This window comes from Hypanus sabinus, chromosome 1, assembly GCF_030144855.1.
Source record: "Hypanus sabinus isolate sHypSab1 chromosome 1, sHypSab1.hap1, whole genome shotgun sequence".
NCBI lineage: Eukaryota > Metazoa > Chordata > Chondrichthyes > Myliobatiformes > Dasyatidae > Hypanus > Hypanus sabinus.
Window position 1 is genome coordinate 132,590,967 of NC_082706.1, and position 18,979 is coordinate 132,609,945.

At 39.0% G+C, this 18,979-nt stretch overlaps 1 protein-coding gene across 3 annotated transcripts in view; it reads right to left on the bottom strand.

Moving 5' to 3' along the window:
* Positions 1–18,979, bottom strand: part of ldlrad4a (low density lipoprotein receptor class A domain containing 4a) — a 234,852-nt gene that overhangs the window by 181,521 nt on the left and 34,352 nt on the right. For 2 of the 3 annotated variants that reach the window (XM_059976617.1, XM_059976608.1), the window contains one exon: positions 7,619–7,759. In XM_059976617.1, coding sequence (XP_059832600.1) covers positions 7,619–7,759 — 141 coding nt within the window. Of the gene's footprint in view, positions 1–7,618; positions 7,760–12,415; positions 12,557–18,979 lie in introns of those variants that run through there. The other variant, XM_059976622.1, reaches the window with a different exon arrangement.

Sequence of the window (18,979 nt, forward strand, 5' to 3'; positions counted from 1 at the left end):
TTTACCATTCCATTATTCCCACTTCTACAAGTGGACTTGTCATGTAAGAATTTTCAAGCCTCACTTGAAGGAGTGAGCCTAACTTCATTTGTTCTTTTCCCAACTACATAAAAGAATGTCCATTTATTAGAAATATATTTTAAATTAGCTTACCAAACAAATATTAACATAGCAAGATTGATTTTAATATAAAATATTTATTAAGAATCTAAATCTTGCAATAATTTTTGTAAACTTGGAGCAACAAATAAGTAATGTTGATAATAATGTAATTTTAAAAAAGTCAGCCTTGTCACATATGTAAAAACTGGCAATTAAGAGTACAAGCAGACTTCGGGTTACACACAGGTTCCAATCCTGAGAAATGTCCATAAATGGAATTTTTCATGTGAGAAATGAACAACTTTCCTCAAAACCAAGATACATGCAGATATTACAGCAATGAATGAATAGAAAAATAAAATACCTTGGCAACTGACTGACAACATCTTTTATTTGAGGTAATTGATTAATTGTATTTCCATTTTAAAATGTCTTCCTTAATTGCATTGGTGAATTTGTATCATTGACTGCTTCTAATTCTAGTTTTAACTGCTGTCAAACTAAGGACTTCTATGAAACGCTTTCAATTGTTGTTTGATCTAAAGAATTACCACCTTCGCGCCATCCACCGTAACAGGCAGGATATCCTGTTGCCCAGCCATTTTAATTCCACTTCCCATGCCCACACTGACATATCTATCCACAACCTCCTTTACTGCCAAGTTGAGGCGAGATTCAGATTAGAGGAACACCTTTAGAGTCTCCAATCTGATGGCATGAACAGCTATTTCTTTAAGTTTTGATAACCATTCCTCTCTGAACTTCCTTTGTTTTCCCTCATCTTATTTACCCCATCACTCTTTTTTTCCCACTCCCTCACACTCCACATCTGCCCAGCGCCTGCACATTCGTCCTTCTGGTTCTCCTCTTCCTCTTTATTTCATGGTCCACTGTCCTCTCCCATCAGATTCCAGCTTCCTCATTTCCACTTATCACCTCTCATCTTCTTAAATCATTCCCACTCTCCCCCTCCCTTACTTGCCATCTTTCCCCTTTCACCTAGATTCACTTGTCCCACCAACTCTTACTCCACCCCCTCCCCCATCCTTTTATCCTGGGTATTTACCCACTTTCTTCGCAGTCCTGGTAAAGAGTCTCAATCCAAAAAGTCCATCGTCCACTTCTGTTCATAGTTGCTGCTTAACCCACTAAGTTCCTGCAACATTTTGTCTTGTGAGATGATATTTCTATTTTTCTTGTTTATGTGGATAATAAAGGTACGGGATTAACAGCATCCTCAGATTTCTGTACACATGACTACTGTGTTCTTTTCATTCTTGTGGTTTACTGAAAAAAAGCAGATACAACTCAATCTCTAGTTTGGGAGAAGAAAAAGTTCAGTATTTTTTGTAGATTACAGTAGGTTACTCTTTATTTCCCTAGGCTGAGCAGCAAACACATGCTTGACACGGAGGAATTTGCATAAAGTCAGATTCAAGTTCAATTTCAAGTACAAGTTTAATTATCAATCAACCATGCATGAATACATCCAAACAAGACAGTGTTCCTCCTTTTGTAAGCTGCAAAACACAGTAGCAACAGTCATATACATTAAAAGGCACATATAAGATAGCAAGCAAACATACACAAATATATAGGCCAAGTTCCTGAGTAGCATATCCCCTAAACTGGGGACTGCCTGCATACAAAATAGAGAAGTGATTGCATTACCTATTTGCCTTCAAAAAACTTTGATTTTTAAAAAATTGTTTTTGATAGGACATTATCTGAAAACTACAATAAATATTGTGTTTTAGGTGTACAAGAAATGTTGTCATTACACCATGCACTATTTTAAACAGTTTTCATTATACTACAAGCTTAAAAGCAAAATAAAGATTTTCTGAAAACATTAATAAAGTTCTCAGGCAGGAACAAAATTTAAAATACTATTTGAATAAGCTAACTTGTTGTAACATAAAATGTTGGCTTCAATTCAGAGCAAAACAAGGTGTTTAATGAAATTAAAGAATGCTAAATTTTGATTCACACTTCTGTTTTCAATATGTCAAGACCAGAATAAACTTTAGTTTTCTACGAACAATAATTCAATGCCATTTCCACCATTTCACAATCCAAAAACTCAGTTCAAAGCACCATTATGATAATACTGGAAATAAATAGATCTCAAATTGAGGGCACACCAGCAATGACAAATATACAATAAACCCCAAAACAGTACAAATTCATTTTATAAGCTTGAAACTTTCAGCTTTTACATTTGGTTTAGTTCAGGATATTTTCTTCTAGTTTAATATTCATGTTTGGAAAAGTAATTTCTTTTCAGATATATTCAGTACAATGAAATCAAAACCAATAAAAAATTCAGACTAGTTCAGGATTTTTGTATGCTTTTTTGAGACAAAAGTCTACAGTTTCCAGCAATCATAAACACCTTTTGCTTCATCTACACTTACATTCTTCTGGTCTTTTTCCACAAGATTCCATTGATTAATGAACAAATCCCAAAAATAATTAGATTGGTCAATGGTCAATCTGAAACTTCGAAAAAATCTGCCACCTTTAAAAACTATCATGAATGTTAAATGAAATTTACTGTATTCTCTTCCTTATAATCCCCTCAGCCCTTTCAAGAAATCCTTTACGATTTCATCACTATTCATGTTTCATAACAAATAACCAGATTGAAAATAGTCTGTTCCCTTGTTGGTTTCACAAACTCATTCTTGTTTTCAAGGTTATCTTTGCCAATTTGATGGGAAGATTAAAAAGTCACCTGAGATCACTGTAGTAATCATTATCTCCTCATATAACATGTCTTAATGTTAATACAGCTACTGGTAGAAGGCTTATACAGCATATCCACGAGTGACTTCTGTCCAGTACAGTGATCCAGCAAGGAAAACTTCCCTTGGATCACCAGGGTATGTTCCACATCCTACTCCTCCAACCATCCAGTTTGATACCAGCCCACAGTCCCCTCCCCATCAAGTTAAGTGAAGTCAGAGAAGTCATTAGCGTCGGCGCTAGGGCCGAATGGAATTTCTTACAAGCTCTATAAAACTGCCCTCATGTGCTAAAGACCCCATGGAATCTAATGAAAACTGTCTGTAAAAACCAGCACATACCATCAGTGTACAAAGAGCTGTGTTCATCCCCTGAGCAGAGCTCCAGTTCTATCAACCAGCTTTGCACTGCTGAATGTCGAGGAGAAAATCTTCTTCTCAGCTATGGCTAAGAGAATGACTAGCTACCTCATGAGCATTGGATATATTGACACCAGCTGCCAGAAGGCAGGAGTTCCAGGCTGCCGAAGATGTATGGAGCATGCATCATTGATAGGGGACCAGATCCAATGAACCACACGTGATAAAGGAGACCTACATGTCATGTGGTTGAATTTTGTAAATGCCGATGGATCTGTGCCTCATTGACTTTGTGATGGATTTCTTTTACATTCCCAACTGCATTAGAGGCCTAGTTTTTGATTACTTCAGTGACCTCCAGATGGGCTTCTCCTTTCAAGACTTTACAAAGGGGAGGCAGCCTCCCTAAGTATGCATCGCAATGGTGTGTTACATCTCTCTGTCCTGTATGTGGCAGCCTTCGAGATCATGCTTATTGGAGCAAGGAAGGTGGTTGGAGGTATAAAGCTATAGTCAGGACAGGGCTTCCTCCACTGAGTAGCTAAAATGGGTGATGTCACAAACATGCTTTAGATAGCTCTATGCAGAAGAAGGCTGTTGAAGAGACTGAACAAGACCGGGCAAGGTTGAAGATCAAGCCCTCCAAGTCGCAAAGCCTATCCCTCCGAAAAGGCGTCAGAAGCAACAATATTACCTTTGTTGTCGGGCACGAGGAAATCCCATTTTTGGTCAGGCAGTCCATCCAAAGCCTTGGGAGGTAGTACACCGCAGAGCTCTCTGACAAGCAGATACGAAAAATAGCACAGGAACAGCCCACAGAGGGCCTGGCCAGAATCAAATACAGCCAGAAAGCATAAAGTGTGGTGCTACCATTTCACACAGTACCAAAGAGTAAGCTGGCCTCTAAAAACGTGTAAAATCCCCTCATCAACAGTCAGTAGGATGGATGGGATAGTCAACACGTACATCCGGAAATGGCTGGGGTTGCCTGGTATTTCTCAGACACTGGCCTCTTCAGGAAGAATATGTTGCGCCTGCCACTGAGATCCATTAGGCTGGAGTACAAGTGGAGCAAACCCAACTGGTTGTTGAGCTGAGTGATCCTACTGACCTGACCAATACCTCAATCCATACCAACTGTAAATGGAGAGTTCAAGGTGAAGTAGACCAAGCCATCAACAGGCTGCACCACGGCAGAGTCCAGGCTGGACATGCAGGACTTAGCTGGGGGAAGGCAGCATGCTTCTGGTCCAAGGCTTCGAAAAAAGAGAGAAAAGTCATAGTAATAGAGGAGGTGACAAGGACAGAGCATGAATGCTACAGGGTGAAGGCAGGCAGGACAGGGCCGCCAGGGAAGATGTACAATATGGGAGAGCACTATCAATAGGACATTCAGCTAGTCTGACCTGTGGAAGGTACCACAAGCAAGACACAGCTTCCTCATCAGGGCAACTTATGATAATTTGCCCTGCTCCCAAAATCTTCACCATTGGTTCAGCAGTGAGGATAGCTCCTCCCTGTATGATACCACCAATGCCAACCTCCAACACATCCTGGCAGGATGCAAGACAGTGCTGTCCCAAGGGTGCTACAGATGGCAACACATCAGGCCCTAAAGAAGCTGGCAGAGATCCTAGAGATCTGTAGATGGGATGTGAGAAGCAGCCTTCCTCCAGTATAACAATAACTCATCTCAATTGTTAAGGCTAGTAAGAGTGCTGAATGCTCCTGCCCAAGAGCTCCTTCAGGTCTCCTCTCCGCAGTCAAGGAGTGGTGATATGGTAGTGACTGGAGCGAGGCACAGAAGGGCCACCAGTGAGTTGGCTGAAGAGGCAGGAAAGGACAGCTTTTCGCTACAGCTGAGGAGGAAGGAGAGAAATTGGGGAACTGACTAACCCCACTGAAAGCAGCAAGGGTTGGCAGGGTGATGTCCCTGCCACTGTCCGCCACCAGGAGCTAAGGGAGCAAAGCATCAATGAATGGTGGTCCTTGGCCGATGACCCTGCAGCTGACTTATGGGCACTGTTAGAGGTGCTGCAGGCAGCAATGCCAAGCAGGAAACATTTTCCTGTAAGTTTCATTGCCAGATTGAAAATAGCCTGTTCCCTGGTTGGTTCCACAATACTTCATACTTGCTCTCACGGTTACCTTTGGCAATTTGACAGGAAGATTAAAGTCACCTGAGATCAGTACTCATGATCTCTTCATATAAGGTGTCTTAATGTTAATGTAGCTACTGTTAGCAGGCCTATACAGTAGCTCCATGATTGACTTCTCTCCCTTGTTATTTATCTGAGATTATTTCCTACTATTGATCTCACTTGTTTTCTGGAGCTACCCCACCTCAATCCACGTTTGACATATCCTGTTGAACATACATCCCCCAGAATATTTACCTCCTAGATTTGGCAATCTAGCAATCACATTTCTGCCACGCGTATCTGATCGCTTCTACTTGTGCAATAAATTCATCAACCTGATGCTAAAGGCAGTATCTGTTCAAACAAAGTGCCTTTAATTTTGTCTTTATACCACTTTACTCTAACTCAACTACATTTGCACTGTAATGTCAGTTACAGCAAGGGGGCATACTGGTGTCTGTACTGTTTATTCTGTTCCTCACATGCGTACTACACTATGCATTTACCACCATACCATGTGAGATATACATAAGGCACAGGACGGACAGATCACTTTTAACTTGTGTCGCTTGAGGGCCCGTTGGAAAACAATTGCTAGTCTCAATCAAGAAGCCCTATACACTGACAATTGTACACTTATGGCCCACACAGAAGCCGATCTCCAGCTACTTGTCGATAGGTTTGCAGAAGCCACTTGTCTGTTCGGCCTCATCATCAGCCTACAAAAGACGGAAGTTCTGTTCTAGTCTGGTCCAATGTCTACTATCCATGCATCATCCATCTGCGTCGAAGGTACACAGCTTAGAACAGTTCAGGAGTTCAAATACCTCGAAAGCGTTATTTTGAGTGATGACTCTCTAGAGAAAGAAATCAGTGCTAAGATTTGCAAGGCTGAACCAGCATAACATCTGAAAAGCCACAAAACTCAAGATGTACAAAGCAGTCATCCTTAGCAGTCTATTATAACGGCTGTGAAACCTGGACCATATACAGAAGGCACCTTAAAATGCTGGAACCCTTCCATACGTGTAGCCTGAGATCAATCCTGGGCATCCATTGGTAGCACCATGCCACCAGAGAGCACAAGCATAGAAGCAATGATCCTGCAAGCCCAGTTTCACTGGACAGGACATGTTAGATGCATAGAGGATTCCAGAATACCCAAAAGATTGTTATACGGAGAACTGTCTCAAGGAAGAAAAGACAGGGAGGTGATCTTGTAAAAGACTCATGGACTGTGTGAAAAGCAACCTCGCGCATGTTGGTATTGCACCTAAGCAGCTTGAGCGGAGTAATCAGGACTGGACTGGATGGTGTGCTCTGGTAAGCCAAGCCTCCAACTACTTCAAGAATAGTCGCCATCCAGATCTGGTCACTGCTCGAGAGAGGAGAAAAATGGCAACATCAGTTGCTCCCACAGCAGACAGATGGTTTACTTGCCCTTATTATCAACATTCATGCCTTTCCAGAATCGGACTGCAGAGCCACCTCAGAACGCACAACTGATGAGCTGCACAGACAAACGTCATCATCAAAAATGACAAACAACCAACATATTAATCATTTCTGTCATATTCTGATGATCATTACTCATTTTTCTACCCTGCACTATTGGTCTGCCCTTCTTCTCTATTATTGTAATTTTTTCTTATCTGAAACCTCCCCCGATATCGAGTTTAAAACACTAACTGCAGCCACAATTATTATATTCACCAAGATACTGGTCCCAGGCCATTTCAAGTCAGGTGCTTTCCTAACAGAACAGTTCTAACCACCAATGCATTTGAATTGAAATATATTCTAACCAAACCAAACTTTGAATTGCATGTTTAACATTCTGATCTCATTGGTTCGATGCAATTCTCATGAGTTGCAGATAATTAGATATCGCCTTTGTGAATCAACTTTTTCATTTAGACTCCCTCAGTGAAACTTCTTATTTCACCCTTCTGTATCACTGCAACCTGCAAGTGAATCTTTCCCCTCCCCCACCATATTCCTTTTGAGACCTTAGATGTCGTGAGCGTCAGCACTAGACAGGCATGACATAATTCAGGACTCACACATAACTGCAGTGAATAGTATCAGTGAGAAAAGTAAATTTCCATGTAAATCTCAAAGATATTTTGGTTTCTTCTTATTAGTTAACACTGAAAAGTTCAAGCTGTATTCAAAATCTCAAGTCAATGACAACAAAAACAAAAAAATCATAGTTCTCAACAGTTCATGGCAATATAATATATAACAGGAGCAAAGTTCAACACTTACAGTTAAAAATTGTTGGAGGTGGGTGTTCAGTTACTAGCGGACAGTTTTCTTCTTCACTATTATCCCCGCAGTCATTTAGTTGGTTGCAAATCAAATTTCTGAATTTCAGACAGTTGCCATTGGTGCAGTGGAATTTGCACTCTGCAAAAGAGTATATTATTTACTTTCAGAGATTTTCAAATTAATTTGATAATAAATTGCTAAATAAATGTTCATATTTTTCAAATAAATTCTAAAAATGTTTTCAGTTTTGAATGTTTGACAGTGTAATAATATTCAGTTGGTCAAATTTCAAGTTACTGATATAACTGTCCACAGCTGATTAAAAATACTTAATATCCTTTTGTTCTTGACTTTAAGTATGGCTATCAACATGCAAACAGTCACCTGAACAAGGTATACACTGAAAAATAACCAGCAACTCAATTGTAGAGCCGTGATCATGGTTAGTTCTATAAAGGATGTAAGTCAACTTTAGAGCTTATGTTATGCTTTCAACCAAAACTACAATTTTGGTATCTTTTTATTTTGAGTAGGATTTTTTGAGCTAATCTACAAAACATTGTGTATCATATCAAGTCAAAAGAAAAACTCCAAGTCTGTCAACAATTTACTAGAAATTAAAAACCAATCTTGTGAGACTGAAAAAGTATTCATTCCCTTTGTAATTACTATGATAACTTTTCTCAGGTACAATATGTCTAATACCTTACTGAATCACCTAACTTGCTGATGTAGGAAATTGGAGGATCACCTGAATAAATATACCCACTCCCTGTAAGGTCCTACAGTATGGCAGATTTTCAACAGACGAAACCAAGATAAAGACAAAAGAGCTTTCAAGACCAGTCAAGGAAATAATTATTAATAGAGAAGCACAAATCTAGGGAAGGTTACAAAACCATCACAATATACTTCAGAGCTCAGTGACGTCCATCGTGAAAAGGTGAAAAAAATATTAAACCAAAGCCACACTGTCTAGGTCAGGCCAGCCCTCTATAAATAGTCACTGAAGGAGAGTGCCACTTCTAAGAGATGCCAACAGTAACTCTGAGTGAGCTGCAGATGTCAGTGGCTACAACTGAAGATAATGTTCATGGTTCCAAAATCTCTAAGGGTTTGCACAAAAAGGGTATTTATGGAAGAAATCTTGGCTAGGAAAACACATATACTTTGCAACACATCACTGAGAAAATACTGTAAAGGTGTGGAATGAGGTGGTCAATTGAGACTCAAGTGGAACTTTCTGGCCTCAACACTAAGTGGTACGTGTTGCATAAATCTAATACTGCACATCAGCCAGCTAACACCATCCCTACTGGAAAGTATGGTGGAGGTAGCATAATGCTTTGGGGATAGATTTCAGCAGCAGGGACTGGAAATCTGGTCAGAAAGATGAATGCTAAAAGATGAATGCATGAATATACAGAGATCTTAGATAAAAACTTGCTAGCCTCTGCCAGAATGCTTAAACCAGAGAGGAAGTTTGTCTTGCAGCAGGTCAGTGAACCAAAGCATACTGCCAGAACAACCATGGAGAGGCATCAAAATGAAGAAAATTGATGTCCTTGAGTGGCCCAGACAGAGACCAGATCTTAATCTGATCAAACATCTCTCACAAGACCTCAAGATTGCTGTTCAATGCCACACCCACAACTTGAGCAATTTTGTAAGGAGGAATGGGGAAAATTTGCTCTATGTTGTGCAAAGCTAATGAAAACTTATCTAAAAAGACCACTGCCTGTAATAGCTGCAAGTGGTAGTTCGACTAAGCACTGAGCAAAGAGGGATGAATACTTTTGAACCATTGACATCCCAGTTTTTGAATTTTTAGTTTATCATGCTTTACAATTTTCCTTGTTTTTTGAGCTCTACTGTGGAAAAAAAGGAGGATGCTTTTCACAAATAAAAACTCTCAGTTAAATTGATCAAAATCCCTGGTTGTAATACTTATTTATGTGAGCAGAGGGTTAGGGGTTGAATACTTTTACAAGGCACTGTATAAGTTTCTATCAAGTTACCTCAAGTACCCCCAAGTATCCCTCTGCTAATTTCAGCAGAGACTAGCCTAACATGTCCAAACATTTCTCACAACACAACCTACCCTTGTTGACAAATCACAAGTGGCAATGAATAAGCTTACCAGAGTGAGACAGGTCACTGGTTGATTGGTGTTGCAAAAACAACCTATGGTCAACTTCAGCAAAACTAAAGAGCTGATTTTTGACTTCAGGAAGGAGGAGGAGGGTGAATGTGTGCCAGTCTGCAATCAGCAGTGGAAAGAGTCAGTAGCATTAAATACTTGGGTGCTAACATATCTGCCCTGGGCCCAGCAGATATATGCAATCATAAGCACACCAGCATCTTTACTTTCTTAAGAGGTTAAGCAGACACAGCTTAATATCAAACACTAACAAACTTCTACAAATGTATTGTTGAAAGTATTCTGTGATAATGAGAAACATTGATTGTGTGGATAGTCAGAGGCTTTTTCCCAAGGCTGAAATGGCTAACACAAGGAGGCATAGTGCTTGGAAATAGGTTCCAAGGGGATGTCAGAGATAAGTTTTTCCACACAGAGAGTGGTGGGTGTGTGGAATGCACTGCCAGCATCGGTGGTGGAACTGAATACAATAGGGTCTTCTAAGAGCCTCTTAGGAACATGGAGCTTAGAAAAATAGAGGGTTATGCACTAGGGGAATTCTAGGCAGTCTCTAGAGTAGGGTACATGGTCGACACAGCATTGTGGGCCAAGGGGCCTGTAATGTGCTGTAAATTTCTATGTTCTACGTTCCTCCACATCGTTAGTAACATCTACAGGAAGCATTACCTCAAGAAGGCAGTATCAAAGATTCCTACCTTCTGAGCCATGCCATCTTTTCATAGCTATCAGGAAGGTGCTACAGAACCCTGAAGTTCCACACCACCAGGTTCAATAACAGCTACTTCAGTACCACTTCCAAAATGGTGATATATCCTGTGTTTTCAGTTGTTTCTTTGATACCACATGGAATTAATGTAATTGGCTTTAGACTAGGTTCTGGAATGGTGGGATCTCAGAAAAAAAGCCAAGAAGGATAAGCTCATCAGCACTTCTGGATGGACATTATGTGAATATTTAATCCTTGTCTTTAACACTCAGATATCATAAGTCTTGAAGCCTCCTCGTTCTATTAGCCATTTAATTGCCAACATTCATTCACAACTAGATCTGGCAGGAGTACATGGCTTTGATCAGATTGCTTTGATCTGCTTATTGCATGTTGCTTCATGATTACAATAACTTGGAACTCATTTTAGATTTATTTAATTACATCTGTTTAAATTTGTCAGTTGTTGCAGAAGAATCTCAACTGACATCTGGAGCAGCCATACATCAATTCTGCTGAAAAGAAAACCTCAGAAGAGTGGGGTAGCAGAGGGATGGCAGGGGAGCAGCATTCAAAAAAATTCTTAAGAGTTTAAATGATCTTAACACCTATCCCTACATCCCATCCCAAGAAAACAGAGTACATTTCCACTAGTTCTGCCTCTCCATGACCTATCAGATTATTTGGCAACATCCCATACTGAATGAGCAGAAATTTTCTCAATCAAAAACTGAAAATTTTTAAGCTTTGTCCAAACTACTAACTCCATTCTACTCACTAACAATTTACTGCAAAGCAATCAGACTATCTGCATTGATGGCATTATATGTGATTTAGAGAAGCATCAGATGAATCACCCCCATAATATTATTCTATAGAATATGTGTCTCAGGCTTACATGCTACTGAAGTATCTGTCTGGTCTTCGGCAGTATACAGTCACTAAACCTAAAAGCAAAGTGTTGTTGTCCATGCCCAAAATCAGAAAATAGTCTCGCACCCCTATTAAACCTTTCTTTGCTTAACCAGGGATCAAAATAGGTCAGCAGTCTTTCAACTTTAGAATCTTTGGCATTATTTTTTAAATCCCTACATGGTCAGATACTTCCTTCTCTAATTTCCTCCTGCCCTAAACACCCATGTATTTGAGGTATGTCAATCCTGTATTATAAGTTTAATTCCTAACCCGTCTAACTCTGTTACTCTTGCTAAGAAGCAACCTTATCACATCAAAAGTACTATGTCACTATTGGGAAACATTATTTCAAGTTCCAAATTTTTTTGTTGACAAATGGTTTCCTTGGAATACAACTTCATTGTAAATCCAGGGATCCTGATAGCTAACACCCATCTCATTCCATCTCCACATGACTTCCAATAAGGTTTTCTTTTCTATGAGATCACAGCTTCACAGTCTAAAACACACACCTTTGTTGCATGCACATCATCTTTAAAACATACAACTTTATAAACTTACACCTTAGCAACTTTGCTGTTCATTAGGAAAAGACAAATATCTTACTCACATCACAAGGACATACATTATTGTCAAGTTTTCAAGTATGCAGGGCAAAGTTGGTCAATTCATTTAAAAGAAGATGGAGCCACTTAAAGGCACCTCACATACCACCAAACCCAATCATTCCCAAATTGTGCTCCTTCCTATGATTTTGTCTCCTCTTTTACTATACTACTTTCCCTTACTTTCTTGTTTTTTTTCATTCCACAGCAGAAAATAAAATCAACCCATACTTCTAACTAAATGCTCCAAGTCTCTATCTCCTTTGGAATACAACATACAATGTAAAGTAATTAGTGAGCATTGCAAAAAAAACCCCACTACAAATATATATTTTTAAAATCACATTAAAAGAACAGCAGCAAAATAAATTTTGAAGATCTACAAAATAATTTATAAACTGCTTGACCTGGAGGGAAGACCACGGCGGAAAAATATCAGAATATACAACGTTCCCAAAAGAGCGGAGGATTTGTCTATGACGGAGTTTGTAGGAGAGTTGCTGCGGGACACGCTGGAGATTCCTCCGACTATGGAGCTGGAAATTGAGAGGGCGCATCGTGCGATCATTCTGTGACCTACCCGAGGTAGAGAAGATAAGCCACGCTCAATAGTAATTAAATTCCTTCGATACAGTACAAAGGCAGAGGTTCTACGAAGGGCCTGGGGTAAGAAGAGGGTTTTTTAGATGATAAAATTAATATATTTCGATCAAGATTACCACCCACCCCCCCCCCCCCCCGCAGTCCTGCAGAAACATAAAGAATACTCTGAAGTAAAGCGAATACTAAAGCAAGAAAGGATTAGATTTCAAACTCCGTACCCTGCTAAACTTCGAGCGTTTTATCAAGATGGGATCCAACTGTATCAGACAGTGGAAGAGGCGACTACAGACATGAAGGCCAGAGGGTTGCCCGTCAGTGTGATCAAACCGAGGGAAAGCCTGGCAGAAGAATTAACCCGCTCTGCTTGGGAGATAGTGTGAGAATCGAGAAATCAGGAGACGGGAGGAGGCCGAGAGAAGTATATAGGCAGAGACTGGGAGTTTTCCAAAGACAGCCCTCACCCCCTCAAGGAGAGCCATAAGGTTTGGCTAACTTTAAAAATGTTGAGAAGCTAAATGGAAGCAAAAGTAGACGGTGATATACCTATCTCAAGAAATACTTATTATAATGTGGATTTTATATTACTCAGTTATTCTTCTTTATTCGCTCACTTACTCCTTTTTCCCCACCAAAATGAGAATATATATATGTGTGCATATATGTGTGTGTGTGTGTGTGTGTGTGTGTGTAGGAGTACACAGGGAAATCTTTTCTGAGTAATGGATTTGTTCACTAACTTTTATGGATACTGTCTTTTCCCCGACAGAAGGGATTACGCTTATTATTCTGCTCCCCATTCTATATATACAAGAATAGACTATTTCATAACATTTGGAAAAGACAAAGACAAAATAAACACCTGTAGAATTGGGACAATAGATGTAAGTGACCAGGTACCTATATATTTATCTGTTGATTTTAACCTACAACCAAAGAATACTATTTGGAAACTAAATTCAAGTCTACTCAATGATGCGTACTTTAAGGAACAAATTAAAAAAAGAAATTGGTCTCTACTTAGAATTCAATGATAATGGAGTGGTTTCACCTCCCATCTTATGGGATACTCTGAAGGCTGTCTTAATAGGGAAAATTATAGCGATTTCTTCATATAAGAAAGAAATAAGGAATAAAACATCAGAGGAATTACAAAATAGGCTGAAGGAACTAGAGAAAAAACACAAATTGAATTTGGCACAGGATACATTAGAGGAAATTTTAAAAATTAGGAATGAAGTTAATAGTTTGGCTATGCAAGAAATCAAGAAAAAAATTAATGTTTCTGAAACAGAGACATTATGAAAGTAGAACTAAATCTATGAAAATACTGGCATGGAAACTGAAAAAAAAGACAGCAGAAAATACAATTCATAGAATTAGGGATCCAAGAACAAAAATGATAAAAAAAAATAAGCTAACTGAAATTTAAGAAGCTTTAGAAGTGTTTTACAAAACTCTATATTCCAAAGTTCCAGGGAGAAGCATAACCCAAATTGACACCTTCCTGAATTCTCTAGAGTTACCCACTTTAAGCGAAGAACAAAATAGAACGATGACTGCTGACATAACTGAAGTTGAATTAAAAGCTGCAATTAGTAGACTTACATTAAGCAAGTCACCAGGATCAGATGGGTATACGGCAGAGTGGAACAAAAAATTTAAAAATTAGTTAATTCCTGTTTTACTCCCCACACTGAACTGGGCTCTAAATAAGGCACAAATGCCACCCAGTTGGAAGGAAGTGATAATCTCAGCTATACTGAAAGAAGTCAAGGATAACATGGAATGCAGGTCATTTAGACCAATATCCGTTCTTAATGTAGATTATAGATTATTTACCTCCATCGTGGCCAAACGATTAGAGGAATTTCTCCCCATACTGATATGTAACAATCAGGCAGGTTTTATACGACAACGCCAAACGCAAGACAATATATGAAGGACACTTCACATTATGGATCATATACAAAAAAAAATCAAAGCAACAGTAATAAGCGTGGACGCTGAAAAGGCATTTGATTTGGTTAATTGGTATTTTCTTTACAGAGTTTTACATAGATTTGGTTTCGAAGACACAATTATTAAAACTATACAGACACTATTTGACAACCCTACTGCTAGGATTAAAATCCATGAAAAGGGGTAAGAGACAGGGTTGTGCATGGTCACCGCTACCCTTCGCATTATATCTGGAACCATTAGCTCATTACATCAGACAAAATGAAGATATCATGGGAATTACTATTAAAGGGACAGAGCATAAATTGGCCTGTACGCGGATGACATTTTGATCTATCTAGGGCAACCAACATACTCTTTACCTAAATTGATGCAGTCTTTTGAACAATATGGTCAATTATCAGAATACAAGATAAACATAGATAAAACCCAATTACTTTCATATAACTATAGCCCACCAAGAGAAATTGAAAGTAGATATCCCTGGGCATGGCAAACAGAGTCTTTCAAATATTTGGGCATCATTATGCCAAAAGATTTGGCAAAATTATCAGAATGTAATTATCAGCCTTTATATAAAAAATTAAGGAAGATATGGTAAGATGGAACCTGATTCCGTTTTTTAGCCTCAGTTCAAGGATTGAGTCTATTAAAATGAATATACTGCTCAGACTGTTATATCTCTTTCAGACCCTACCAATAGAGGTTAATCAAAATCAATTCAATGAATGGAACAAGATGTTATCAAGGTATATTTGGCAAGGTAAAAGGCCTAGAGTTCGTTTCAAAACTTTGCAATTAGCAAAGGAAAAGGGGGGATGGGGCCTACCTTCTCTTAGAGATTATTATTTTGCAGCACAGTTGTATGTTGGTACAACTCATCATATGACGCTCAATGGAAAAACATTGAGGAGCAGTTACTTCCCATCCCCATACAAGCAATTTTAGCTGATAGAAACCTGCAAAGGTACATAAATACTATTTATAATCCATGGGTGAAATTGACTCTTAAAATATGGAAAACTACTATAAAAGAATATAATTTAGAGGGAAATATTACAATTCTTAAATGGTGTGCATACGACTCGGATTTTACACCGAATAAACTGGATGCTAGATTTAAGGACTAGACAGCTAAAGGAATAACAGTTCTTTGCAACATAATGAAAGAAGGAACACTGTTCAGTTTTGAAATGCTTAAAGAGAAACACTTATTAGAAAAACAAGATTTTTATCGGTATTTACAGATGAGACAATATGTTAATAGGACACTTAGAAATGTAACCAAGGCAAGTACATGCTTGATAGAGCTATTTAGAAAAGCATATAATTCAGATAACGGAAGTAGAATAATTTCAAGCCTTTGTCAAAGGGTTTGTCAAATCTTAAAACACATTCGACTTCATACATTAAAACAAAATGGGAGAAGGAAGGAGGGATAATTATATCTGAGGAAGAATGGACAATAATATGGAGGTATCAATGGAAGTGTACCAGTTCACAGAAATGGAGGGAGTCCAGATAGAAAAACTTGATAAGATATTTTATTATACCCTCTTAGAAATCCCATTATGATAGTAACCTCCCTGTTTGCTGGAGAAATGGTAGAAATCAAAATGCAAATCATTATCATATTCTTTGGGACTGCCCTGTTATCAAAGACTATTGGAGGGGGATACACAATGCCCTACAAGACATCTTTAAATGTGAAATACCCTTAGAGAGTAAGACCATATATTTTGGGTAGATAACTCAAGAATGGTTGAAAAGAGATAAATATTTAATGAATATACTGTTGGTGGCTGGTAAAAAGACTCTTACCAGGAAATGGTTATCACAGGAGAGCCCAACTTTAAATACATGGATGGAAATTACAGTGGACATTTACAAAATGGAGAAGATAACAGCATCTGTTAATCATAAGCTGGAACAATTTGATTCACACTGGGAAAAATGGTTTAACTACATAATGCCTCATAGGCCTGATTTTATTCTCACAAATCAATCAATATGTTGTAAAAAAAAATCACTCCCTACTTGCACATAGTTTTTTCCTTTAGCTTGTTTTTTTCTTTACACTCTTTTCAATAAGTGTATATCTCAAATAAATACTATGTGGAAATTTGTGATATATATAATTATATGATACATATGTACAATGTCTGAAATACATCTTATGGAAATGTTTGATGATGAACTTCAATAAAAAAATAAATTACAAAATAATTTATAATATCAATATTTGGATACCACATGCATCTCAACCATGCCACAATTATTTTCATCTTTAGTCAAATCCCCTATATTCACCTGAAATATTAGTCACCTCTTCCTGACATCTATAATTTATAAACATACAGAATTATAGTGATTGCTTCCAATTTAAAATTTTAATTTAAATTATAACCAGGTTAAGCAATCCTAGAATACAGAACATATTAATTTATTTCCAATATTAATACTACTGTGAAATTAACTACTGTAATTTGCCTTACCAATTGCTCTTAGTCAGCTACAATCACTCTTGAGTCATGGAGTGGTACAGCCTAGTAATGGGTCCTTTTACTCATAATGCCCATGCTGTCCTTTTTTGAAAAACTACATCAACCCCATTTGCCCACAATAGGACCACATCCTCTATAACTTGCCTATCTTAGTGCCTATCTAAATGCTTCTTAAACTTAGTAACTGTATCTGATTCCACTTTTTCTTAGGCAGCAAATTGCAAATATCAACCAATCTCTATGTTTAAAATAACTTACCTCTATGATTCTTTTTAAAACTTCTTCCTCTCACCTTAAAGCTATATCCTACTTTTTTGAAACCCCTCCCATGGGAAAATGGTTTTTACTATCTACTCATCTTTTGTACTTCCATCAGGTCATTCCTCAGTCTATTTCACTCCAGAAAGAATCCAACCTATCCAATCTCTCAGCATAACAAAAGTCATTTTAATCAAGGCAACACCCTGATGAATCTCCTCAACATGCACTCTAGGGCAATTATCTTCTACTTATAGTGCATCAACCAGAACTGCATATAATGCAAGTGTGGCCTAACAAGTATTTAGTAAAGTTGTAACATAACACTCCTATGCTTACACTATGTTCTGACCCATATTCTGAAGGAGGCTAACATGCCAATGACTTCTTCACCTGCCTATCAATCTGTGCTGCTACCCTTGCTAGTTCCTGCCTCATCCCTTCAAAGTTAGCCCTTCCCCAGTTAAGCACTTTACCATTTCGTCTGATTTTATCCCTTTCCATAGATATGCTGAAGCTAAGGGAGTTGTGGTCACTCTCACCAAAATGCTCCCCCACCATGAGGTCTGTCACCTGACCAGGTTCATTACCCAGAAGTAGATCCAGTATAGCCTTTCCTCTCATCAGCCGGTTCACATACTGTGTCAGGAATCCTTCTTGAACACACTTGACAAATTCAGCCCCATCTATCCCCCTTGCACTCAGGAGGTGACAGTCAATATGAGGGAAGTTGAAATCACCCATAACTACTACCCCGTATTTCCTGCACCATTCTAAAATCTGCCTGCTTATCTGCTCCTCGGTGTCCCGAGGACTATTTGGGGGCCTATAGGCTACTCCCAGCACAGTGATTGATCCCTTTGACTTCCACCCAGTGATTGACTTCCACCCAGACTGACTCCGTGGACACTCATTCTGCAGCGCCCTCCCTTTCTGTAGCCGTGAAACTATCCCTGACCAGCAATGCCACTCACCCCCTTTTCTACCTCCCATCCTATTCCTTTTAAAACACCTGAACCCCGGGACCTGCATCATCCAATCCTGCCCTTCCTCCAACCAAGTTTCAGTAACGGCCACAACATCGTAGTTCCACGTACTAATCCATGCTCTAAGTTCATCCTCCTTGTTCCTAATACTCCTATCATTGAAATAGACACATTTCAACCCCTTTAACTGGCTACAATTATGTTCTGTCCCCTGCCTGTCCTTCCTCATCAACTCAGAACTCTTAGCATCATGCCCTTGTTCTTCTACCTTAATCCCTGCACTCACATTCTGATTCCCACCCCCCCCCCCGCCAATCTAGTTTAAACCCACCCCAACAACTCTATCAAACCTGCCCGCCAGGATATTGGTCCCCCTGGGATTCAAGTGCAACCCGTGCTTTTTATTCAGGTCACATCCGCCCCAAAAGAGGTCCCAATGATCCAGAAATCTGAAACCCTGCCCCCTGCTCCAATCCCTCAACCACGCATTTATCCTCCACCTCATTCTATTCTTATTCTCACTGTCGCATGGCACAGGCAGTAATCCTGAGATTACTTTCTTTGAGGTCCTGCTTTTCAACTTCCTTCCTAACTCCCTGTAGTCTTCTTTCAGGACCTCTTCCCTTTTCCTGCCTATGTCATTGGTACCAATATGTACCAC